This window comes from Musca domestica, unplaced genomic scaffold, assembly GCF_030504385.1.
Source record: "Musca domestica strain aabys unplaced genomic scaffold, Musca_domestica.polishedcontigs.V.1.1 13, whole genome shotgun sequence".
Lineage (NCBI taxonomy): Eukaryota > Metazoa > Arthropoda > Insecta > Diptera > Muscidae > Musca > Musca domestica.
Window position 1 is genome coordinate 13,091,902 of NW_026712172.1, and position 27,350 is coordinate 13,119,251.

A 27,350-nucleotide genomic window follows, 5' to 3' on the forward strand; every position below is an offset into this window, starting at 1 on the left:
TTGTCTCATTCAAGTTGAAATTGTTGAATTGTTAACACATGTTAATCTATACAATATTGTAAAATTTAAACGCAAAAAGTTGGATATCTGAAGTATTATTGCAAAAGTAAAAAAGCAATCGATAACTAATAATATAATAAGTAATTACTGCTTACCTGCATAAATGATCATTATATCTTAGTTTTTTTTTCGTATATTGTTACACACCCATACATACGTACATACAACAGAGGAAAAAATGGAATGTCGTTTTTTAATTTAATTTTTTTTGGAATCTTGCGATGACCTCCTCCTGTCTGTCACTATGTACCTATGTATGTGTGGACTATAATTTGGAGAAGCAAGCAAGAAATTACATAATTGCATTGCCAAAAAGAAAAGGTTTTTAGCCAGGTTTGGAGCTGATTGGATATTTTTCCTCCATAAAATTGGAATGGAAAAATTAGTTGAAAAACTTGGTCCCTTTACTTTTTTCCTTCGCGTAGAAAGAAAAATTTATGTATGTATGCAGTATGTATGTATGACAAGTAGTAGGGTGCAGATATGAAGAAAACGGACGGCACATTGGTTGTGCCATAAGAGAGACAGAGATAGATGAAAGAAACAGTTCTCGTTTTGATACGAGCGATTGCTACAATGGCATATAATAAAGACGAAGAAACGACGAGAGATATCCAAAAGCCACACCACAAAGATCTCAAAAACAAGAAATTCAAAAAAAAATATTACGCGTTGTTTGGAAAGAATTTTGGAAACAAAAATTAATGTTTTGGCCAAGTTTTTTGGTCCTTTTTATAATTGGAAAAGTCAACAACAAAGTCTGGTTGAAGATGTTTCATGAAAAGTGAAGCAAAGAGCAAGGAGGGAGGGCATGGTTTCCTTGTTATAAAAGTAGCCGTCCCGTCCAGTTAAGTGTGTTTACCTTTTGAAAACAAGCAATACCAAAAATAGTGTTCATTATCTGTGTAAAATTCCAGGTAAAAATGCATAATAATCAATTTTCAAACCTAATTGTTAATATAAATTAACACAAATACGTCATTGTTTTGTATGTATACCTGCGCAATTTGCAATTATGTGGCATCTCACTTTCTATCAACTCTCATGGTTTGTCAATTACTTGTACCTCCCTCTCTCTGTCATGGTGCAGCTGCTGTTTTTTTTTTCAGATTCTCTGGTCTATATAAATCTGCTTGCATACATATATATTTGTCCACATGCACATACATGGCTATTTAAGAAAACGACAATCCAATGTTTTTTTCGTTTCTCTGTTGTACATACATACATATTATTATACCAAGTATGTATGAAAGTGTATGTTTGTATTTCCTCTCTAGACGGGGTAAACGTAACAATGTTTTGATACATTTCGCAAAACGTAATAATCATCGTCATTATCATCAACATTCCCATCAACTTCGTTTGCAATACTTTTCAATGAAACGAACAAAAACGAAGAGACAAAACGTAAAATACCAAAAGATTGATTTTGAGAATAGCAAACCTCAGAAAGACAAGACGTATGTATGCCTTATTAACGTGCATTAATCATCTATGAATACCACCAAATACGATAACCTGTTTTCCTTGAAAGTTTTGTTTTTTTTTATTAATTGTGGGGAAACTGTTTAACACCGTCATCAACATTATTATTATAAAATGATATATCAAGCAGAGAGCAGTTAAAAAAAGACCAACAATGTTTTGACAAAAAATGTGTGTTTTTATCGCGGAAGTGTATTTTGTTTCATCAAAAAGTGTCAACAATATTTCCCTTAAAATATTTGTTTATTTCATATCTTTTGTTTTTGTCCGTTTTTATTTTATGTACCTGCATTGACTTTGTTTTTGTTCTCATTTCTTTTTCTTGCAGCTGTCAGCAAACAAACACAAAACAGAACATATGCGGTTCATGTCTTAGCTAAAACAAACATGAAATGTTAATGCTCTTTCATATTTCCAAGTGCATATATGATATATGTTGAGTATGACAATCTCATATTTTCCCTGTTTTATGCTATATATGACATCTATGCATTCCATATTTTTAAAGGATATCTAATTCTTCATCAATTTTCTCTGAAATTTTAAATGTTATTTTTATTAGTGGTTGACATCCCTATGCCTTTACGGCGTTACACTTTTTTGTTTGTAATATTGTGACTTTGTACTCTGCTGCCTATAAAAAACAGTGTTGCCAATATCTGAATGGTGTGAATAGACAATTTTTGACGTTTTTTTTTTTCATTCTTCATTATTAGTTGAATATTTTCAAACTCATTACTTAAAAAATATCTGTTTCTTATGCAAAGAATTTTTAATAATTGAATTGTAATATAATTCCTTATAACGTCCATGTAATTTATGAATTTCAAAAAAGTGACATTTTAGCAATGCTAGCCTCACCAACTTGGGGTCATGGGTATATTTTTTCTCTATTATTCTATTTTCCCCCAATTATTTCAAAGCGTACCAGGATTTGTAATATATTAATTAATTTTAGGCAATAGCTTTTTCGTCAACGTATAAAGAGATTGTAAATGATTGAAACAATTTATGGAGTAATTTTAGACAAGAGTTCATATGGGTTGACTTTGAAACCTATAGCGCAAGTGCTTGCGTAAGTCCATACATTCCGATATTTACCTCTCCAAATTTTCGTAAGTACCCCTGCATTGGCCAATCAATATGGCTGCCAGTTTGCAGTCCTTGAAGTGGCACAGATTTTTACTACATAATTGCCCGGAAGAAGTCACATTTTACGAGATATGGGCTTTAGCTCTCATCTACGTTATAAACTCTCCTTTGGAAATTAAAATTTAGACTGCGTCAAATTTGACTGCCCTTCAAGAATTAAATGCCGATTTCAACTACATAATTGCACACATTTCACATTTTTCGAGATATGGGCTTTAGCTCTCACCTACGTCTTAAACTCTCCTTTTGAAATTTAAATTTAGACTACGGCAAATTTGTTTTGACTATTCTTCAAGAATTAAATGAATCAGTATCATAAAGCCCTCATTTGTGGTTATGGCTATAAATTCTGTATAATTATTATAAAAACATGTAAAAAAGCAGTTCGGATTTGGAAGGAACTTGAAAAATGGCAAAAAACTTCCGGAAACTACCACTTGTATGAAAACTGTTATATGGAGACTATACGAAGACGTGGACCTGCTTACAAAATTTTTTGTCATGGGCTGTAGTATGCATTACGAACTTCAAATACAATATTCGAAATAATTCCGGTGAATAATTTCGCTAAAATCATCAAAATACAGAATATCGGAAGGTACCGTTATATGGGAGCTATACGAAGACGTGGACCTGCACAGACAATCTCCTGACAATAATTATTTCTTTTGCACATATTTTGAAAAAGTACCATGGTGACGGAAAACCCTATGGGCCTTGAAACCGACGATTTGGTTTTAAAATTCAGTATAAAACAGTAATGCATCAAGTCTTCGGCAAATCATGTTCATTTTTAATTTTCAATTCCTCATTTTCGTATATCCGTTTAGTTTGGTTAATCACTTTGAACGTTTTAGTTCAAATTTGAACATTAAAACTTTGCACACAGAAAGATTTTCTTTATATAAACTGATACGGTGGGAGGGAGCGGTAAAAAAAATTAACCTACTTAATAGCTTTTTATTCCTGACTACCAAAAATATATGCCGACATAAGGCCTTGATTTCTTATATCCGCATACCATTTTGCTGATACAAGTTTAGATCAAGAAACCGCAAAAATGTAATGAGAAAGATCTGGCCACGTTCAATACAAGTTCCACGAATAACGAAACCAATAGATTTTTAATTAAAATAATTTTTGATTTTGTTGTAATAAGTAATACTATTTTGTAGGAGTTTTACATTGGAATACATTCAGGCTGATTCGCTTCTTAATTGCAATATTGCAAATATGAGGGAATACAGGGCGAAATAAAAAAACTGCAACAAATTCAAACGCCATAATTTTTACATTTTTTTAATTTTATTGAATAAAAACCTAAAATCTCGGAAATAGCTTCAAATATTAGAATAAGTTTAGATTTGTTCGAATTGGTCACCTTCGACACAAACTATGGCCTTCAAACGTCCACCGAAACACGCTGCTCTAATATTGCTCTGTGCTATTTTGGCCCATTCCCGGCGAAGCTTTTGCTTGAGATAATCGACACTTTGCTATTTTTAGCAGTTGTTAGCAGTTTTTTTTATCTCACCCTGTATAATTGATATTTGGTCTGTTCCAGAACTGCAATAATTTAAAAGTTTTTACTACGATAACCGATTTTCCCCTTATGATATCGATACACTCACTATAATTTGTGAATATCATAGAAAGTACCTTCAAGATATTCAATGGAACCAAAATATCTTTTAATGTTTTACTTTTTTTTTGGCTAAAAATATACGTTGTTGCGTTACCCCACTTGTTCTTGGTGAGGAGGATATATTTTACTTCAGCATTTGAAATTTGCATTCCAAAATAAACACATAACCTAACATAAAATGTAACCTTGAAAATATTTTATTTTTCATTTCAGATTTCCCACAATTATTGAACTAATGTACGGTCTATTAACATTCTGTGCGTTTGCCAATATAAAAATTCCCAAATTCTATTCAATGTCCTTGTAATATCCCAAATACAAGTTTAACTCAAATATCATTCCAAAAACACAAAAACACACACAACAGCAAAATGTCCCAACAAAAAGAAGAAAATCCAAATAAGGCAGAAGATGAACAAAATGATGAAGAAATGGAAGATGGTGAAATTGATGATAGCGATGAAGAAGCAACACCATCATCTACGGCGGCGGCTGCATCTGTTGAGATTGAAGCTAAAGACACAGCACCACAAAAACCACAGGAACAACAGAAATCTTCCACCATCCATACACAAGCCAATGAAACAACAGCTGGAAATCAACAGCAACAGCATCAACACCAACAGTCATCAAAGTCAAAAAAACCACAGCCACCCGAAGATGACTATGCCAGTAAAATTCAAAAGGCCCTCGAAGATGTCCTAATTAAGAAAGGTGTCGAGCCAACAATACCGAAGATCGTAGAAGCCAAAAAGCAACAACACGACCACAGTGATGAGTCGGGTGCCCAAGGAGGAGGACAGGGTCAAAGTAAAAGTAGTCGACGGCGCAAGCGTAAACGCCAGCGTGAGGAGAAAGAAAAAGAAAAAGAGAAGGAACGTTTGGAAAAGGTAAACATTGGAAACATTCCCAATTCATAAAATATGCTACAAATCCATTTATTTTTTTAGCGCAAACGTCAAGATACCAATGATCCCCTGGGTCCACCACCCTTGGGCGATGAAATGGATATGGATGAATTTGAAATGATGAATGTACGCGGCGGCAGTCCACCACCATTGGCTGCTCTTCCACTACCACCACCCACAATACATTTGTATGATGACTACGATTCCCGTGATGAGTCGGCCTCTTCCTATGACAGTTACGATAGCAATGGCGAGGGCAGCAATGGCGAACGTAGAAGGCGTCGAAAGAAAGAGTCACGGCGACGCAAAGAAAAACGTGCCGAACGCCACGAGAAACGCTCGCGACGCGAATCTTTGGATGAGAAGCACCGCAATGAGCCGCGCAAACTAGAATTGTGTAAATTCTACTTAATGGAGTGCTGTGCCAAGCGGGACAAATGCTCGTACATGCATGCCGATTTTCCATGTAAATATTACTATCTGGGTATGGAGTGCACGGCCAAGGATGATTGTAAATTCGCCCATGGCGAACCATTGTCCGAGGAATTACGCAATATACTGCTGAAACATTTGGAAACGGCACCCAAAGAGATTTTGGGCAACTTCAAGCGTCTGTCCAGGGAAAATTCCATTAACATGATAACCAAACGACATGAGGAATTGTGTCGAAAGTTTAATGTACAAAATGTTTGGGCTCCCATTAATGCCAACTCCTTGCCCATGAACAACAATCGCCGCAACAACAATAGCAATAACAGTAATAACAACAACAATAATAATAATAACAAAAACAATGATCATAATCATCAAAGGTCACAGAATGCAATACCCTCGCTACTGGATTTGGTCATACCTGCTCCGAACAATATGGATATGTCATCGCAACAATTTAAATCATCCAATGAAAGCAAACGTAAGTCACGTTGGGCGGACAATAACAGTGGCAACAGCAGCAGCGGGGGAAATAATCAAAACTCCTCGGTTATCCAGCCCCCCTCAAAGTCGGCTCCCAGTTATTTGGATTTGAAAAATCTTACCGGCATCCTGAGCCAAGAACACATAGAAAAACTCTCCCAAATGGGTATTGTAAATTTGGAACAGGTTAATCAGTTGACATTTGGCCAGCTAAATCAAATTGGTTTGACCATTGCGGAGATTACGGAGATTCAATTGAATGCCATGAATATGGCCAAATTGACCGGTAGTGGTGCTGGTGGTGGCGGCAGTTCACTGAAACAAAAGACAACAGACAATACGAACAAATCACAAGATTTGGGGTAAGTTAGAGAATCTCTTCATGGCAGGAATTGTTTTAACAAATTTACTACCTCCTATTTTCTTTTGCAGCAAAATGTCCAATGGTGATGTTGATATGCGCTTCCTACCCAATGTGCCAGCAGCTAGTACAGCCACATCCCTGTCCACAACATCGGCAGTTACATCCCAACTTGATGGTCTCGATAAAGATACCACAAACTCCTCAAATTCCAACAGCAGCAGTGGCGTGGTTGTTGTTGACTACTCTCAATATCTAAAAGACTCAAATCTCTCCTTTGATAAAGGAGATATATGTAAGTGGTGCTTTGTTTTTTTTAAAGGCTTCAATTCGAAGGGGGAATTTATTTTCATGTTTCCAAATACATCATTGATTTTCCAGATGATGACGAAAAAGATGATGAACAATTAGTCATAGACGATGACGACAATATCGAGGCTGAAGAGTCTACTATCCACAAATCATCCAGTCTTGATCAAAGCCACAATGTAAGTAAACCCATATTCTTGAAAATAGAACAATTATTGTTCCATTCTGCAACAACAAGTCGTAGAAGAGTATTTTGTTTTTCTTTTGTAAATCCTTCAAAAATGAATTAAAAGTTAGACTTATTATTTATATGCCTCACCCCCTCTTCACCAATAAACAAACGTTGTTTTTATAAAAACAACAATAACGGGATTAAGCCTGACTTTTTTGCAACAACAAAATGTTATTTATATATCTTATGTTTCTTTTCCAGTCGCTGAATACTCAAACGTATGATAATGGTTTTGCTAGCAAATTACATGGCTCAATGAGCGATACAGCTAAAAACCTACGCAATCCGTTTAGAACCGGCGGGGGTTTCTATGGTTCTGCGGACAGCAAATTGGCCGACGGAAACGCCTTTAAATCACCCAGCAATGATGATGAAGTAGGTCGTGGAGGAGGTGTGGGTGGCGAAGATTTATATTACACTCCCCTGTATATGAAAAGTAGACAATCCCGCGATAGTAGATCACGTTCGCGTACCCCACCTTCACAGAATACCCCAGAGGGCTCACAATCTCCCAAATCATCATTTGATCGGCTAAGGGATAACGACGAGTCACCGGAGGAGGCCACAACGGCAAAAGTCATCTATGAACGATCAACGATATATGATTACAATAATCATAGTACGGAAGAGGATGTCACGAGGTTAAAGACAGACAAAGACATGCGTTTCCTGCCTGGTTCTTTGTTGGGCGATTCATCGACAACGGGTGATACAGATTTACGGCTGCCATTCCAGCCAATGACAAATTATACACCGGCCACCGAAATAGATGGCTCTATAACATCACACCTGCCCATAACGTATAAAGTCTATGTGGTGGATGTGCCACAGCCCAGCTATAATGATCTGAAACAACATTTTAAATCAGACCAAACAACCGATCCAAGACTGAGAAGAATTTTAGGTTTGCCAGAACTCTCACCATCGAAGACATCCTCTGCTTTGAGCAGAAAAGTTCGCAAGTCAAGTAATACGAGTATAGCTTCACCCTCAGAGACTGAAGATGCTTCGCCGCGTTACTATACACCTCCCTCGTCGTCAACGTCTGAAGATAGGCTGGCGAAAACATCGTCCAGAAGTGATCCTCGTTCGTTAGATCCCCGTGGTGATCCGAGGAGCTCGGATCCCAGACAAACGTTGGACCAATCAAGAACATCAGATCCCAGAACCACAGATCCACGTTCTTCGTCCTCCGATCCAAGGCGGGCAGATCCCCGGTCAGGTGCTGCCGCCTCCACATCTACATCAACAGCGGATAGTTCGTCGGCTTCAAATCCTGCCGGCGGACAAAAACAAAATGTTGAGATCCGTAATTTACTGCAAAAGTCTGAATGGTATAAAAATCTCAATTCCAAATTCAAGATTATGGTCAACCAACAACTGGCCTTGGTGTCGACGGAATTGAAGAAATTCCATCAAGACCCCTCACCCAATAAAATATTCGATATTTCGTTTATTGTCAACAATCAGACATTGCAACAGATTCTAACAAATTTGGGCATTTACATCGATGACAATGGCGAGGTGGCCCACCTTGAGGGCGATGGCGATGAGAATGGTGGCGATGGTGGTGGCCCTCCAGATTTACCAGGTAATCATAAATCCAATATAACCTTGCCAAATCTTTCGCAACCACCACCCAATGCTGCTAATCAATTGAACAACAATAGTCTGGATTTCCTGAGAGCGCCACCACCAAATATGGTGCCACAAGGACCGCCACCAAACATTGCCGCCCTGGGACCCATGTTCCAAAGACCACCAATGCCATTTGCCCGACCCAGTCTATTGGGATTGCCACCGGGCCAGGGAAATCCCATGAATCCCTTCAACAACCCCATGAACAATTTAAATTTGAACATAAATCCCAATTTCATTGGCGGTGGTGGCGGTCCCGGTTTATTGGGACCCTTTGTTGGGGGCATGGGTGGTGGTCCTGGACCCAATTTTGTTGGCGGCATGCCGCCTCAAATGCAGCAAAATCAACGCAACTTTAATAACAATCAGCGCAACAATAATCGCAATCAAAACAAGCGAAGAATATAGCATCATACAACAACAACAGCGCCAACAGCGGATAAAAACGCAATGCCGAGTTGTCCGTCGGCAACTGATGCAATTTCTAGTAGTACTGCTTGTTGTACAAACACGACTACAAGTAGTAATGCCATTTCGTCTTCTTCTACCTGTGTAGAACCACCCATCTGAAATTGTTACTAATGAGATATTTTTATTTCTTTTTTTAATATTTAAGACTTTAATTTTATTCTTTTGTTCGAGTTTTTAGCAAACATTTTTCTTTTTTTTTTCCATTTCTTTAGTTTAGTCTCTATAATATAAAGAAAATATTTTGTTCATTGCAAAAAAGAAACAATTTTGAATTAAAGTTTTACTAAGTAAAAACTTATTAAATTATTAAAGAAAAGAGAGAACTACAATAGTTATTTTTTAGAGAAAGATTATGTTTTGGTTATTTGATTTTGATTTTTATATCCTTCCACAAAGGACCACAATAATGATGTCTAGGATTTTACGCCTGTATATAGAGCAGACAAAAACACAATCACTGCTGCATGCCCATGTAAATATTGACACTTAGTAGAGGTATTGCGGAAAATTGTGTTAGTCTCAATATAGATTGTATTATGTAGCCATGATGCATCATCAAGTAAATTGGTGGCTAGTTTTGTATGCATGTCAAAATTTCGATTTCGGATTTCCATTATATACTTTTACAGTGTTTTTTTTTTTTTTTTTCAATAAATAAAACAGAAATAATTTAAACATTCCAAATAACCATGTAAAAATAAAATTGAGATCCAAATATAGCTTTTGACCAAGGCGGTGGAAAAACGTTTGGTATTTTTTTAATGCCAACCTTGCTTTCCAAAATATTCCAGACACAATAGTCCAACGGATTGGTATCCGGAGATTTTGGAAATGAAGCGAGGAACCCCATTTTGTAAACATTATTGGGTGGCGCATGCTGAGTGCGATGGTGTTGAGTCCTGTTGGAATGTCCAAGGTCTGCGGCCAAAATGTATGTGTGCCCAAGGCTTTAATACGAGATAATATTCCGCATTTATTTTAATGCCACGATCGATTAATACGAGCGGAGAGCAACCATCGTCTGTTATGGCGGCCCACACCATGGCTTTCGCTTGAATTCTTTTTGGTGGCCAACCGAAGGTGCACATTTTCAGCTGACCTCTTTGGCAAGTAAACACTATCATTTTTTTGTTTACAAACTGCTGGACAACGAATGTTTTCCCTTCGGAGAAAACCAAATTCGGCAGTTCACCACTTTCGGCCAAGCAAAGCAACTCTTTAGCTCTTTTGAGTCTATTTTCTTTCCGTTGCCCGGTGTAAGTTCTTGCAATTTTTGATACTTCAATGGCTTTACCCTGAGCTCATTTTTCAATATTTGCCGATTGGAATATTACGATATGTTCAGCTCACGAGCCATTTTTTGGCGACTGCGACGTGGGTTTCAAATCAAGTCGCTTCTTTACTTTTCGAACCATTTCTGATGATGTTGCTGTTTTCTTCCGCCCACTTCCTTGACGTCAGGCTACGGGCTACCAGTATCACGGTAACGAGCGATGGTACGAGACACAAAAGTTGTACTCACATTTAAATGCTGCAGTGCTCTAACGATAGCCACTTGTGGTTTTCCAGCTAAATATAAAGAAATCACACTATCACGCTTGAATTCCATCACGAATAACTTTTTTTTCTGGAAAATTCTCACCAAAATGCCTTGCTACGCTTGTAAACAATATAATGTGATGTCACTGGAATAATTTTAACAGCTGTCGGACGAGTGGCTTAGAAATGACAGCAGTCTGAAGTTGGATGCAGTTTTTTTTTCATCTCACCCTGTAGATCAAGGCCTACATAAGCTGGGCCAAGTAGACTACTTTTGACAACGATTTGACAATAAACTTAGTAGTTTTTTGCACTGTTGTGATTTGACTCTCTTTGAATTTCAAATCACAATTTGTCTTTTGACGGCAAATTTGTTTGTCAGATGGGCTTACTCCCCGACCTTATGTAGGCTATAGGTCTCTTCCAGAACTACAAGAATTTAAAAGTTTTTGCTACAATAACCGATTTCCCTTTATGATAGCGAAGAGAATTCCAAAATTAGTAGTATCTTGCTGGTACTGGAAATTGTTTGTTATTTGCTTTGTTCCAGAACCTGCAAGAATCGACTATTTTAGCAAATTTCTTTGATACCATAAGGGGAAAATTGGTTATTGTGGTAAAAAAAATTCTAGAAGTTCTGGAAAAGGCTTATTTTAGATTTTTAAAAATGAGAATTTTAGTGGAGACATTTGGTGGTGAACTCGTAATATTCTATATTATGGCCTATGTAAGTTCGGCCAGACAACTAAATTTGCTGTCATAAACATAATTGTGACTTGAAATAGTGCCTCTTGTGATATTTGATTTCAGTGCTTTAGAGTTCAGATAACTCTATTTTCCCAACTATTTAATTAGTTTTTTTTTTGGGAAATTGTCCTGATCTTGTCTTGTGACAAATTAAAAAAATCATTAGTAGTTATATCTCTGGAAAGATTTCATATCATGTCCATAAACTCTATTCTTCCACATCCTGAAAGAATGCTGCTGTCTTGCGGTATTATATTTCTAATCATAACTGTGACTTGAAATAGTGCCTCTTGTGATATTTGATTTCAGTGCTTCAGAGTTCAGGTAACTCTATTTTTCCAGTTATTTAATTTTCTTTTTTGGGAATTTGCCCTTTTACAAAAATTACAAAATCATTAGTAGTTATATTTCTTGAAACATTTCACATCATATCCACAAGCTCTGTTCTCCCACATCCCCAAAAGCATGCTGCTGTCTTGTGGTATTTTATTTCTAATCTGCTTAATGTGAATGTCTTCTGTTGGAACATGCTTAACAGCTCAAAATTACACATGATGTGTTACATATGGATCTGTAGTGTATGCAGGACTTTAATTTTTGTTCTGTGAAAATGTAAAACAAAAACTTTTATTAAGGAAAGAATAGTCAAACAAAACATTTTATAAAGTTAACATTTTTCATTTCATATTTTCATAGAACAAGAATCCACTCCCAGGCCTTCTTGCCCAATTCCAAAACACTAAAGTATCGCTCTGATAGCACGAATACTGGCTATCGATTATCTTCCCAATCGGGAATAACGAACGAAAAACACTTTTAAAAATTGATCCTCGCTATGCTTTCTTCCTATTTCTACCGCTATGGACTGCGTGGCTTGGACATAAACATTTAGTCGGAGATTGTGTTACGAATTACTTCCTTCTCATACAATGGTATTTTTTATTGTTTTTATAAATGTTTTGTTATTTTTCATATTGTTTATTTTTTTCCACAATTCGAATGTCCACAGTTCTACAAGGGAGTTTTTGTAAAGATTATTAGTTATCATCTAGATAGCCTTAATTAAGTTAGTTTGTAATAGCTTTTGCTCCTAAAATTATATAATGCTAAGAATGTACAGATCATATATTTTAAATAATTTTAAGTAATGCTAGAATACTCAATACTTCTATAGTATACATACTTCTATACGTTTTCATTATGTACGAAAACATATTAAGATAATGTTATTAAGATACAGATGTAAAAAATATTAAATTATATAAAATAAATTATTTAAAAAAAAATATTTGTTATGATTTTAAATTGGATCAATATTTTGATGTGAACAATGCCCGGAAATAACTTGAATATTCAGGGCTGTCATAGAAACCAATTTTGTCACTACTGGTTTTAAAAACGACAAGAAAAAATGATTTGGTGTCATAAAAATCAATGTTATCGGTTTTATTTTCGAATTAGAATTTTATGAGTTTTGGTTGTCATAGAAGCCAATGTTATTGGTTTTGTTATTGGAAATAAACCAAGTTGCTTAGAGCTGTCAGTTTTCATTTGCTTGGATTTTTTAAACAATTTTTAAAGGATATTCAAAGGACTAAAATGTGGATTTTTTAAACAATTTTTAAAGGACTATAAACGTGGATTTTTTAAAGATTTTTTAAAGGACTATAAACGTGGATTTTTTAATGGACTATAAACGTGGATTTTTTAATGATTTTTTAAAGGATATTTAAAGGACTATAAACGTGGATTTTTTAAAGATTTTTTAAAGGACTATAAACGTGGATTTTTTAATGGACTATAAACGTGGATTTTTTAATGATTTTTTAAAGGATATTTAAAGGACTATAAACGTGGATTTTTTAAGGATATTTAAAGGACTATAAACGTGGATTTTTTAATGATTTTTTAAAGGATATTTAAAGGACTATAAACGTGGATTTTTTAATGATTTTTTTAAGGATATTTAAAGGACTATAAACGTGGATTTTTTAATGATTTTTTTAAGGATATTTAAAGGACTATAAACGTGGATTTTTTAATGATTTTTTTAAGGATATTTAAAGGACTATAAACGTGGATTTTTTAATGATTTTTTTAAGGATATTTAAAGGACTATAAACGTGGATTTTTTAATGATTTTTTTAAGGATATTTAAAGGACTATAAACGTGGATTTTTTAATGATTTTTTTAAGGATATTTAAAGGACTATAAACGTGGATTTTTTTAAGATTTTTAAAGGACTATAAACGTGGATTTTTTAAAGGACTATAAACGTGGAATTTTTATAGCGACTTATTCTTTTTTTATTTACTTTGCTTTTACTGATATTTCAATGACAAATAAACAAACAACACATGTAAGCAACAACAGCTGTTACGAACATTGGTTCTATTTACATTCGAAATTGACAAAACCAACTTGGTTTCATGACACCAAATGAAACCAACATTGGTTTACAAAAACGACAATAAGCACTGGAAGAACTAGTGAATACATGCAGGCCTTGCAAAGCAATCTACGATATATATGAAGGACATTTTCCTGCTTTGCCGCCTGCTAAACATTACCATCTTTCCCCACTATAAAACAAGCGTTGTTTTTATGAAAACAACAATTATGGGACTACTGACTACTTTGCGACAAAAAAAAAAAAAAAAAAAAACAAGTAAAAAAACTGGAAATTCGGCCAGGCCGAACTTTGAATACCCTCCACCATTTGGAACGAATTTGGCAATTCTTAAAAGAATAAAACCCGTTAAAATCTTAAAAATACCGAATGCTGTTATATTAGTGTCTATACGGCGGCATGGACCTGCATAGGTAACTTTTGTCATAAGCTATTACAATATTCAAATGCGAAACCTAAAAAAATCGGTGAATAATGTTATATGGGGGCTATACGAAGACGTGGACCCGCATAGACCATCTCCTGTCATAGGTTGTAGCATCCGTTGCGAACTTCAAATACAAAATTTGAAACAATTCCGGTGAATAATGTCGTTAAAATCATCAAAATACCGAATATCCGGAGGTGCCATTATATGGGGGCTATACGAAGACGAGAACCTACACAGACAATTTTCTGTCTTAGGCTGTAGTAACCAATACAAACTTCAAATACCAAACTTGAAACAATTCCGGTTAATAATTTCGCTTAAATCATCCAAATACCGAATATCGGGAGGTACCGTTATATAGCGGCTATACGAAGACCTACATGGCCCATTTCTAATACCAAAAGTCCTGCAGACATAACATACATTTGAGTAAAATTTTATCAATCTACATCATTTCGTTTAATGAACAGACGAACGGACATCGCTAAATCAACATAGAATTTGCTGATCAAGAATATATATACTTTGTGGGGTCTCAAATGTATATTTCGAGGTGTTGCAAACGGAATGACAAACCTAATATACCCTCCATAGTATGGTGGAGGGTATAATAACTACGGTATCCCAAACAGAAATAACATCACTGTTTTGTACAAACGCACGGGCGCCGGTTCTAAGTACCGGTGTGATTCGGATGAACAAACCTTCAACCAGGGGTCCTTAATCCAGCAAATATGAGTTCGTGTTCGTCCATTTTTCTAATGTGGGAGCAACATTGGTCCGAGTCGGGATCGAGACCGTCCCCGGACCAGGGTTCTGCACCCTTTGTCATAATTGCATTTACCACAGATCGGTCTGGGTGAGATGTAACGTATTTATGGAGTGGGTGCATTTCCTGGAAATGTTCCGGTTTAAACCGGATGCAGCCCTATAGCTATAGGGACTTAATTGATTCCAGCTGCGCCAATGTAGACCCCAGTGAGTGTTCATTTTCGTCGTCCACATCGTCGTAGGCGCCACACATTGGTGTTCGAGTTCCGGATTACTCATATTTTCTCCAATTCAACTGCGATGGTGACCTTACCTATCGTAAGCTTCAAGAGTCGAAAAAACATCAAGGTCGATCCAGGAAACATATGGGTAACACCTGCACGCTTCAAAGTCGGATGGATACAACGTATTAAGGAAGGATCGCATCAGAGGTGGAGGATTACCGTTCCTATTGCACCACTCTGTCCCGTACAGACTTATCTCGCCTGAGCTTGACTCTAGTGACCCGTACATGGAATGTATGGGGGTAGCTATCAAGAGTGTAACCGCCGAGGTAGAGGTGCTTAACGTGTACATTCCGTCGTTAAATAGGCGTGCGCCTAGTAATATTTCACTTCTGTTAGGCAATAACCGCCTGGTGCTAGGGGATTTTACCAGAGAGAAGTAATGAACAAAGGGGCATGGCGCTGGCTAAGCAAATTGATAGCTCCACGTTTTGCACAGTAAATGAGGACGCGCCCACCAGAATAAGGGAAGACTGCCACAGCTCACCGGACATATCCATCGTGTTTCCAGGTCTGAGGAATGACGTAACATGGCAATCAGGCATTTCTTTAGGCTCAGACCACTCCCCAGTCGTACGTAGAATTCAGAAACAAGAAGTCGAACATCTATAGAGCGAAACAGAGAGTGATGTCTACGGAACTGTTTAAACTCTACCTTTCTGGCATTACACTCCCTCCAGACGATATAGAGATAATAATAATATCAAATGGCCCCATATAATGGTACCCCCCAATATTCGGTTTTTTAACGATTTCAGCCACATTTTTCAATGGAAGGAGCGCTTTGTGGGTCCTTTACTCCCTAGAAGAGAATTGTCTATATAGGTCCACGATATCTTATATTACCCATATAACGGTACCTCCTGATCCCCTGAAAAATAATTGTCTATATAGGCCCACGATATCGTATAGCCCCCATATAACGATACCCCCGATATTGGGTATTTTGATGATTTCAGCCACATTTTTAAATGGAATTGTTTGAAATTCTATACAAGGAGTTCTCTGTGATTACTTTATCCCCAGAGAGAAAAATTGTCTACATAGGTCCAAGATATCATGTAGCCCCAGCTCCAGCAAAACGTCTTCGTATAGCCCCCATATAAAGGTTTTTATTTGAGCGGTATTTTTCCACGGATTTTTTTTTTGTTTTTGAAAATTTTCAAGTTCTTTCCGAACTTAGCATATTTTTTACATGTTTCAAATATAGTTTTGAACAGAATTGTCTTAAATTGGCGTTTGTGTTTCATATATCCAAAAAATGTCGGAAATAGCATTAAATTTTAGAATAAGTTTAAATTTGTTCGAATTGGCCACCTTTGGCATGAATTATGGCCTTTAAACGGCCAATGAAACACACGCTGTTCGAATTTTCCTCTGCGGTATTTTGGCCCATTCCCGGCGAAGCGCTTGTTTGAGGTGATAGACACTTTGGTATTTTTTAGTGCCAACCTAGCTTTCCAAAATACTCCAGACACAATAGTCCAACGGATTGATATCCGGAGATTTTTGTGGCCACTGTGCGCTGGAAATGAAGCGAGGAACCTCATTTTGTAACCATTCGTGGGTGGAGTGTGCTGGGTCCCATTGGAATATCCAAGGTCTGCGGCCAAAATGTTTGCGTGCCCAAGGCTTTAATACACCCTCCAGAATATTTTCGTGATAATATTCGGCATTTATTCTGATGCCACGGTCGATTAATACGAGCAGAGAGTGCCCATCGGTGGTTATGGAGGCCCATCACTTGAATTCCATCACGAATAACTTTTATTCTGGAAAATTCTCACGAAAATGCTTTTGTACGCTTGTAAACAACATAATGAGCTTTCACTGGAATGATTTTAACAGCTGTCGGACAAGTGGCTTAGAAATGACAGCAGCCGGAAGTAGGTTGCACTTTTTCATCTCACCCGGTATATCCCATCATCATCTACAAGTTTGATAAAAGCATTTCCTGACTAGACAATCACCTTGCAAACAAACTTCCTCTATAAACCCTTTCTTTTCTATCTCGCTTCTATATCTCTCCTATCACCAACAACGTTATACTTCCGCTGTGTCACTATATAGTAAATTCTAAGAGATATCTATCAAACGTCTGGTTTTGCGACTCGAAATAATAACAAGCGTTCACCAAATCAGGGAGTTCATATGCATTAAATTCTGCGTTTCCAAAATTCCTCGCCCTCGAAATGTCATCTTCAACTCGCCAGCCGGAAGTATTTAGAGTAAGGACAAGGTGACCTTGTTTTAAATCTGTGCAACTTAAATCTAGATGGAGTATCCGCTTCGATTCGTATTGTGCCCGAATCGACATCATTGCGCAGAACAGTCCCATATAACACGCTGCACCTCTTTCGTTTACTTACTCACCTAAATCAAGTATCATTATGAACCCAGGCCATAGTAAGAAACAAATTCAGAACGAAAACACCAGTAGGAGCTGCTACAACAACAACGATCTGGAGAGGAAGGGCAACGATAGACCAAGAAAATACATAATACTGATATCAAACACATTATAACTTTTCTTATTTCTTTACCCGCTCTTTTTTAGGTACCCCCTTCCATTTAATACGAAGTATCTTCGTCATTTTGGATGTTTAACTTTCTTCTATTATTGACGTTGCAAAACCTTTAACAGATTCAAAATTTTCTTAACGACCCCAAACGATTTGGTTGAGAGCATTACAATATTTTGCTGATTATCATTTGATGCAAAATATAATTTGAAACAATTTAGATGTTCACATTAACATTTACCCTCCTTGCTTCCGCCTTATCACTTGTCCCTCCAGACTCGTTTGAATCTGGTCATGGATTTTCTAGTATTAGAGAAAAAACTCTTCATATGTAATAGTTTTAAAATATTTGTGATCAGTTTGTTTTTTTATTTTTCTTGGAATTGTGATAAGTTGTGTTTTACATTAGTTTGCATATGTAATCGGTTTGTAATTATTCAAGCATGTGAATACGCCAATACACCTTTGAAGATGTATTTTTACTCCATTGTTAATATAAGAAATAATTTATATGTTTAAAAGAATTAAATTCTAACTTTACCTTTTCTTGAAAGAAAAAAAAAATCTAGGCAAATAATGTCCGCGTCGTTTACATACATTGAGCTGCCATATCATCGGCATCGATGCCTAGCATAGCCAAATCATCCAATTCCTCTTGACGACGATTCTTTTCACTTTCTGTTGGCGATGGTGGTGGCTGCGGAATATCGGCGAGATCTATTTCATGATGTATAATGTCTTCTTGTTTTTGTTCACTTGCACTTGTTGCAACAATCTTTGATTGTTCACTGGTGTCACTTGAAATCTTCACAACGTTCTCGGGCATTGGAATATCATTTTCCGTCAAATTATCGCTTTTTTCTTTTTGGTCAATCGCTTCTTTTTCCTCTTTCACTGACAAACTATTATCATCATTATTTAAAGTTGCAGTCTCTTCAACAAGTGGTTCTTGTTTTGCAGCAATCTCCCGTACTGAAGGTTTTGGTGGTACATCATCATTATTACGGCCAGTCGTACTGTGGGAATTCGAATCTTCTATATCCATATCGGCCACAAATGCTGTGGATGGATTAGTTGCTGAGGGTCTATTAAATACTAGTGGCTCATTCATGGACATTTGTGAAGCTTCGTCTAAGCCCAACTGGGATGTCTCTTCAATGGTGACCAGGTGAATGCCATCCTTGGCTAATTCTTCAGGTTGGAACTTGGGTTCGTCATTTATGATTTGGGTTTCACCTAATGATGATAAAAATAAAAATTAAAAAATAATTTCTTCTCCTAAAAATAACTTCTTCTTTGCATCAGAATGTTGTTAATTACCTTTTGAAATTGCTGCCTTTTCGTCATCCTCATCTTTTAGTTTCTTTTCGCCGGGGAATATGATGTTCAAGGCATCTTCCAAGTCCTGCGGCAAATCACCCTTACCCGGTGATATTGGCGGTGGACCATCAACTGTTGTTTTCGTTAGAAACTCTTCAGATTCTTCCTCATCAATACCAGGCGGTAACATATCTTTATCATCACTCGCCTGTTGTGGTGGTGGCGGTGGAGGTGCTTGTCCCATGATATTAACAAACTGTACGGGGTCAGGCATTAAGTCGTCATAGTCCACCATCATACCAGCATCCGGGTGGAAGGGTGGTGCATTGCCATAGGCATCTTCCATCATGGCCATTTGTATTTGTGCCGCTGTGGGTGCTGGTGGCCTTGTCATTGTGCCGTAGGCACTTGCATCCATTGGATACATGTAACCACCGGCAGCAACTGTTTGCGCATCATCTGGTCGTTTCTCGCCGTCACCCTGTTGTCCAGTGGCTTGTTTCTTAAATACCGGCATTTTTCCTATAAACGGTAGTTTCGTCTTGCTATTGGCCGCTGTGCTAGTAGCTGCTGGCTTGGGTTTCTGTGTCTCTTTCTTTTCCTTCTTTTCGGCAGCCTTCTTTTCTTTTTCCTTGTCTTTTTCGGGGACACGTGGTCTAAATTCGGGTTGTCTTACAATTGGCTTTTCAACGCGACTACGGCTGGGTGAGCGTGTTCGAGATCTGCTATTGCGTCTACCACCCCGTCGATCATAAGAACGCGAACGTCTTCTTATGGATCTAGAACGAGAACGATCGTTGCGTCTCCGGCCACGCCAGCCACCACCACGTCCACGACTTGCTGACCGTGAACGACGCATATGGCGACGGTAATCCCGTCCTCGACTGCGACTTCTTGTAGGACTTCGGGAAATTGATCGTCTAGCTGTGCGGCGATCACGATTGTCACGATTATCGCGAGAGTTACGATCTCGTTTGTCGTACCGATCACGACTATCACGTCGATCTTTACTGCTACGGCGTTCACGACGATTCTCCTTTTCGACTTCCGAACGCCCCGTATTGTTATCCGTATTAATGTTGTTATTATTACTTGCATTACTGGCCTTCGACGATTGTTGCTGTTCACTGTTGGTTTTATTTTTCAATTTTCCCTTCAGCTGCTCCAATAGTTTCTTTTCGCTTTCGCTAATTACCGGTTGCACGGTGTTCCATTCTTGTATAATACCATCGTCTTCTTGGTCATCGGTTCTGTTGGTCTTTACACCTTCCTGGACAACAGTCCATTTGCCGCCCACGTATGCTGCTGATCCAGCAGCGTCCTTTGAGCCTTTCAATTGAGGTGGCGGTGGTGCCTGTAGAACTTCACCCTCGTCATGTTTGGCTGTTTCCTGTTTACGCATTGACAGACGTATTGAAACCCCGGCTGGATTTGGATTATTTAAATCCTTGATTTCCACGGTTGGTGGTAATTTCTTCTTTTTGGGTTCATCACTCTCCGTAGAAGATGAAGAGTCACTGGACGATGAATCGCTAGAATCCGAATCGTTCTTCTTACGTTTCTTTGTCGACTTCTTCTTCTTTTTCTTTTGTTTTTTGTCACTAAGTAGTAAAGAATACATTTAAATGGATATCTCTAAATATGTTGACTTTCCGAATATAACTCACCTCTTCTTCTTCCGTTTCTTGCTGCTTGATTTATCATCATCCTTCTTAGACTTCTTACGCTCAGCAGCCGTTGTGGATACAGATGTGATTTGCTGAGGCAAGGGATTTACTTTTTGGTCATTTAAAACCTTTTGACGATCAGCCAACCAGTTAACCTCATAATGGGGATTCTCTTCTAAGAATGACTAGAAATACAAAAGGAGAAATTTTTGAAAAATGTCCACACCTCCTATGACAAATAGTACTTACATTATATTTACTTGCATGTAGTTGAGATTTTAAGTGAGTTGAAGCACAATGCAAATCCCCCATCCAAATGGAGCATAATTTACAAAACCAGGCGGTGGCTGGCACAAAGAACGTCAAACCTCTGATGGGAGTACGTTTCGTTGGAACGTTGTCATAGGTTGGAAATTGCTACAAAATTATTTATAATATAATTTAGTTATTCGCTATGTTTTCTCTAAAAAAATACTTACATCCGTCACCATATCAGTGTGCCAAGGTGTCTCAATACTTTCACGATCCATATGCTCTTTGGAATGCAAATGATTGAGGTAATCTTTGGCGGTTTTGGGGAAAATATTGCATGTTTGACACCAATGCATTTCGGGGTCATAAAACACGTAATTGAAACGTTCCTTTTTGGTTGGACTGAAAAAGGCAGTAGTCAATAAAATGTGTACAAAAAAAATTAAAACACAAGAAAAAAAAAAAAGCTGTAAGTTCGACCGGGCCGAACTTTGAATACTCTCCACCATTTGGTATAAATTTGGCAATTTTCAAAACAATAAAATCCGTTAAAAATTCTGTTAAAATCTTAAAAATACCGAATGTGGCCGTATATTAGGGTCTATACGACGACGTGGAACTGCATAGACAAATTTTGTCATAAACCATTACAAAATTCAAATGTGAAACTTGAAAAAAATCTGTTTATAATGTAGCTAAAATCATCAAAATACCGAATATCGGGTGTATCGTTATATGGGGGCTATACGAAGACGTGGACCTGCACAAACAATTTTCTGTCATAGGCTGTAGTATTCATTACGAACTATAAATACCAAATTTGAAATAGTTCCGGTAAATAATGTCTCCAAAATCATCAACATACCGAATATCGGGGGTACCGTTATATGGGGGCTATACGAAGACGTGGACCTGCACAGACAATTTTCTGTCATAGGCTGCAGTATTCATTACGAACTATAAATACGAAATTTGAAATAGTTCCGGTAAATAATGTCTCCAAAATCATCAAAATACTGAATATCGGGCGGTACCGTTATATGGGGGCTATACGAAGACGAGGACCTGCACAGACAATTTTCTGTCATAGGCTGTAGTATTTATTACGAACTTTTAATACCAAATTTGAAATAGTTCCGGTAAATAATGTCGCTAAAATCATCAAAATACCGATTATCAGGGGGTACGGTTATATGGGGGCTATACGCAGACGTGGACCTTCATGGCTCATTTTCTGTCTTAGGCTGTAGTATCCATTACGAACTTCACATACCAAATTTGAAACAATTCCGGTAAGTAATGTCGCTAAAATCATCGAAATACCGAATATCGGGAGGTACCGTTATATGGTAGCTATACCAAAACGTGGATCTATACATACAATGTTTCGCCACAGCAGCCAAAAACCATTATGACTTAGAAATACCAAATTTTAGACAAATCCGCGAAGAAATGTGGAAAAAAATCATCAAAATATCAAATATCGGGTGGACCATTATATGGGGGCCATACCAAAGCGTGAACCCATACATATAATATTTCGCCACACTAACTAGGACCCCTTATGACCTACAAATACCAATTTTCAGACAAATCCGTGAACAAAATATGGCAAAAATCATCAAAATACCGAATATCGGGACGTACCGTTATATGGGGACTATAACCAAAACGTGGACCGATATATCTCATTTTCAATACTAACCATCCTAGACACAATATAAATTGTTCTGCTAAATTTTGATGTTCTACGTCAAATAATGTGGGCTGTATCGTGATTTCAACATAGTCAGACGGACATCGTTATATCGACTTAGAATTTTATGCTGACTATGTGTACAAAATACTTTGTACATACTTTTGAGTGCGATCGAGGCGCTGGGAAAATGTAGCATTAAAAGATAAATGTTCTAAAATTAAATATTTCCCAGCCTCTATAAAATATCACATGTGAAGAATTCGGCAATCTTGTGCGCTGACGCATACGAGAATGTGTGAGATAATAAAGGTTATGACCCACACGCACAGATATCGATGTAGATGCACAAGACCACTTGAATGAGAAGTCAAGCAGCCCTGCAATGTTCTCCATTCAGTATTATAATAGATAAGAACAATTGTGTGGCTGCGACTAGGTTAAGTTAGATTAGTTTCAGTAGTACGTAAGAAACATATTCCTTAAATAAAATCAGAATTGAAATAGCACCCTAACGAAGCGGTCGTGTTTCTTTTCTCACAGAAAAAGGGATAGAGTTGACAATCGAAGAGGGAGATTGGACTCTATTCTACTTTTACACACTTTTTTAACCTCCTTTCCAAGGTGGAGGGTATAAAAAGAAGTGTTTGGACATTTTACTTACACTTTTGTCTCAACTTTGCGTACAAGGTCCTTGTCCTTATTCTTCATAGACTCGATAACTTTCTTTTTCAAACGCTCTGGTGAACTGTCATCATCATCATCTGCTTTATTTGGCTCCTCATTTTCCGATGACGACGAGGAGTCCGAGGATGAAGAAGATGAATCCGATGTGCTGTCATCTGATGACGATGAAGAACTCTGTTTTTTGGGCTTTTCTGCCGCAACTCTTTCTTTTTCAGCTGCATACTTGCTGGTGGTTGATGAGCCCCCAAGCATTGCTGAAGATTTAGCCGAAGCTGCAGCATCCTTAAGTAATTGATCGGCATCGGCTTCTCCAACATCATCATCCTTATCAATATTGTCATCACCAATAATACCCGTCAACATGTCAATAACATTCTCGATAGTGCTGAGTTTCTTTTGAATTTGGCTCTAAAAAAGTAAGAAAATGTAAGCAAAAAAGAATAGGTTAATTATCATTCCGCAGAAGGTGTATTGCAAAATGTATTTATGTTCTTAGGTTCGGTTTGTTTTTTGGGAAGTTTGCAAATAGTTTCCATCCAGTCAGCCAGACCATAAAATATCCACGTCTCCTCCATTTTGTATATAGATTGCCTCCCCAATCCTCCTCCAAATATCCAATGTTGTTTTTGTTGCTCCCATGTTCCAATTCATTTGTTGTCCTGGACTTAAATCTAATTTACATACAATATTGCAAATACAACCTAAATTACAATAAATTTCGACTTATATATATATATAGTATTAGGATAAAATTCAAGTGTAGTACATGTTGTTGTAGCTCCTACTCCAAAGAAATCCTTCATATATCCACGCACACTTGTGGGAATTTTGTGCATGCTCATGGTCGATTTTTCCGCTTAACCAGCTGTTTAGGAAATTCCAATGTCGCATTTAAATTTATACATATGTTCAATAAGGAACATATGCCATATATTTATGTTCTTTGAAATTTCGAGGAGTTTGAATGTATTTTTAACAACAACACTGGGATCAATGGGCTAAAGAAAAATGGTCGTTATTCAAACACTATGCAATACCAGGATTAAGTGCAAAAATTCAAGATAAACATAAGTTTTCAAATTAGTGTTTTTTTGTTTACATTAAACGAAAATAAGCATAATGGAGATAATTCTGGAAACCATTGAATTTGTAGTTCGAACAAAACATACCTGTAATTTTTCATTTTCATCGATGAATCCCTTGGTTGTTGGTGAGGCTGGAGCTTTGCCCGAGTGCAGTTCCTTTCGTTGTTCTTTTAACATTTTCAATTCCTTTTTCAAGATTGCTGTCTTCTTGAGATAACTGGTACGCTGCTTTTTAAGTTCATCGCGTTGATTTTCGGCTTCTTGGGCAACAGCTTTAGTATGAAGAATAGACCACCACATCATCAACATCGTATGGGGAAACAGAAAAAGAAATAAAAATGAAACAAAAGTAAGTAAACGTATTCTTCTTAGGAATCATGCAATTTCATTTCATTTACGAAGCTCATAGACTAGAAGCAAGACATCAGACTACTACATTTGGACTGTGTTCTCATGACTCCTCTTCACCTCATACTTTTTAGGGGAACTGGATGCAATACTTCAGTCATTACACCTTAAAAAGCTTTTATTAAAGCTATTGCTATCGCCAGTAGTTTTATGTTTACACACATACACACACGTATTGTAATTTTTTTGGGTTTTGGTTTTGAATCAAATTGTAAATATTTTGCATTAGAATTGATCGTGAAATGTGAAATAATATTTATATTTTTTTTAATTGACCTACCATCATGTTGAGGATTAGGTTCAACAGTACCAGGGGCAGCATCCGATAATACATGTAAGGGATTTGTCAAAGTTGGTGGTGGTGGTACATTGGTGTTTGTAACAACCGGAGAGTTAGCAGTTGCTGCAGTTTGTGGTGCTGCAACGGCGGGGGATGGGGCTGATGCTTGCGGTTGTTGGGGTGGTGGCTGTTGGACCGTTGGTGGTGGTTGCTGTGGTGGCGGTTGTTGAGGTGGCGGCATTTGCCGAATTTGTGCTGGTGGTGGAGCCATCCATTGTTGTTGGCCATAAGCATCTGTAAGTAAATATATTTATTTAAGAAGAAAAAAAGCTGAAAGTTCGGACGGGTCGGTAAATAATGTAGCTAAAATCGTCAAAATACCGAAAATCGGGAGGTACCCTTATATGGTAGCTATATGAAGACATGGACCTGCACAGACAATTTTATGTCTTAGGCTGTAATATTCATTACGAACTTCGAATACCAAATTTGAAACAATTCCGGTGAATAATGTCGCTAAAATCATCAAAAAACCGAATATCGGGAGGTACCGTTATATGGGGGCTATACGAAGACGTTGACATGTACAAACAAATATCTGTCTTAGGCTGTAGTATCCATTACGAACATCAAATACCAAATTTGAAACAATTCCGGTGAATAATGTCGCTAAAATCATCAACACATCGAATATCGGGAGGTACCGTTATATGATTTCCACAGACGGACAACGCTAAATCGACATAGAATTTTATGCTGATCAAGAATATTTTTACTTTGTGGGGTCTAAAGGTATATTTCGAGGTGTTATAAACGGAATCACAATCTTAATATACCCTCCATACTATGATGGAGGGTATAAAAAAGGTCTACGAAAATGATATCATGCCAATGGTAAAATTTTCTAGAGTGATTACCAATTTTACTAAATATTTCCATTTAATTGAATGATTTCAATTTTACTTAGATTTTCAAATAATTTTTAAGACACAATCGAATGGATATTAACTTACCAACTCCCCATGATCCAGGCGGTGGATAGGCAGCATTAAATCCTGCCGATTGAGCCGGCATTCCAGAATATGCGTCAGCTGGAAAACCTGCCTGTGGTGGTGGAACGCCATATTGATTATAGCCAGGTGCACCATAAGCATCTCCATACATTTGTGGTGGCATAACACCATATGGCGGTGGAGGAGCCGATGCTGTTATGGGTGGAGGATGGGCTGGGGAACTTGGTTTCTTTTTGGGTGACCAACGACTTCCTCCGCCACGCCGAGACGGTGGAGTTGGACTGCGGCTCAATGAACGACTTGAGCTGCGACCTCGTCCACCTCTATAACGATCTCGTCCCTTGCCTCCACGGTTATAACGTGACCTACGGTCGGGCGATCGTCTGCCATAACGGCGTCTGTCTGGTGAGTAGTCACGGAAACGATTACGTCTGGGTGACGGGGATCGACGACCCCTACGACTTGGTGGCGAAGAAGGGGAGCGTCGGCCTCGTGAAGTGGAACGACGTTTACGTGGCGGCGGACTTCCAGAGGGCGAGCGACGTCGGCTTGACCGTTCTGAACGTTCACCACGCTCTGCGGAACTGTTCTCTTTTTCTAAAGCAGGCATCTTTGGAGGGGCATTCTTCGATTCTAAAATGTATAAATGTCAAACAGCGAATTAAAAATTAGGCTTTTTGCCATTTTCTATATACGCATACATATGAATTACAAATACAATAACAACAAACATCGAGGAATGTGGTGTCTTGCATTCAACTTACCAAATACCGGTGTATCAAACTCGGCACCCGGTGGACCGGGAGGTAAGGTACTGTTATCACCCAAACGTCGGTCAGTAGGTTGTTTTAATAGCATTTCATCCTCCATGTTGCTAAACTTTTTTCTTCTTATTTTCAGTTTAGTGCACTGAAAAAGTTATTTCTTTGTAAATTCAGTATCAGTTTATTTGTGTTTACATATGATTGGTTTTTTTGAATTGTTTATAACTTTTAAAATGACGATTTCATTTCAGAATTTCAGTGGTTCGTGCTTCAGTGCTTCGAATGAAAATGATTT

General features: G+C 37.5%; 2 protein-coding genes across 5 annotated transcripts; one reads left to right on the plus strand and one right to left on the minus strand.

The window, feature by feature from the left end:
• Positions 1 to 12,259, plus strand: LOC101895734 (protein suppressor of sable). 4 transcript variants are annotated; one of them, XM_005185525.4, is made up of 6 exons: positions 1 to 140; positions 4,559 to 5,235; positions 5,296 to 6,530; positions 6,601 to 6,824; positions 6,911 to 7,017; positions 7,272 to 12,259. In XM_005185525.4, exons 2-6 carry the CDS (start codon positions 4,717 to 4,719, stop codon positions 9,114 to 9,116), a joined length of 3,930 nt encoding a protein of 1,309 aa, XP_005185582.3. In that variant the 5' UTR covers positions 1 to 140; positions 4,559 to 4,716; the 3' UTR covers positions 9,117 to 12,259. The 4 variants fall into 4 exon arrangements, with proteins under 4 accessions (XP_005185582.3, XP_011293349.2, XP_011293350.2 ...); XM_011295047.3 differs by having other exon boundaries at positions 19 to 106; XM_011295048.3 differs by lacking the exon at positions 1 to 140 and adding an exon at positions 306 to 977.
• A 5,956-nt stretch (positions 12,260 to 18,215) lies between these two features.
• On the minus strand, positions 18,216 to 27,350 carry LOC101895911 (zinc finger matrin-type protein CG9776). Its single transcript, XM_005185526.4, has 10 exons — positions 27,056 to 27,350; positions 26,292 to 26,924; positions 25,279 to 25,572; positions 24,675 to 24,862; positions 23,483 to 23,913; positions 21,350 to 21,524; positions 21,120 to 21,287; positions 20,871 to 21,055; positions 19,204 to 20,804; positions 18,216 to 19,119 (listed from the first exon to the last, which is right to left on the minus strand). The coding sequence occupies exons 1-10, from the start codon at positions 27,159 to 27,161 to the stop codon at positions 18,473 to 18,475; spliced, it is 4,428 nt and encodes a 1,475-aa protein (XP_005185583.2). The 5' UTR covers positions 27,162 to 27,350; the 3' UTR covers positions 18,216 to 18,472.

What these genes read in the sequence shown, in the direction of transcription:
- LOC101895911 (XM_005185526.4), bottom strand. Translation starts at nt 27,161, where the DNA reads ATGGAGGATGAAATGCTATTAAAACAACCTACTGACCGACGTTTGGGT. An exon ending in ACCTAATCCTCAACATGATG is followed by an intron (nt 24,863 to 25,278) that starts GTAGGTCAATTA and finishes TTCATACTAAAG; the next exon opens with CTGTTGCCCAAGAAGCCGAA. An exon ending in TACATGCAAGTAAATATAAT is followed by an intron (nt 21,056 to 21,119) that starts GTAAGTACTATT and finishes TTGTATTTCTAG; the next exon opens with TCATTCTTAGAAGAGAATCC.
- LOC101895734 (XM_005185525.4), top strand. Translation starts at nt 4,717, where the DNA reads ATGTCCCAACAAAAAGAAGAAAATCCAAATAAGGCAGAAGATGAACAA. An exon ending in CTTTGATAAAGGAGATATAT is followed by an intron (nt 6,825 to 6,910) that starts GTAAGTGGTGCT and finishes TTGATTTTCCAG; the next exon opens with ATGATGACGAAAAAGATGAT. An exon ending in GTCTTGATCAAAGCCACAAT is followed by an intron (nt 7,018 to 7,271) that starts GTAAGTAAACCC and finishes TTTCTTTTCCAG; the next exon opens with TCGCTGAATACTCAAACGTA.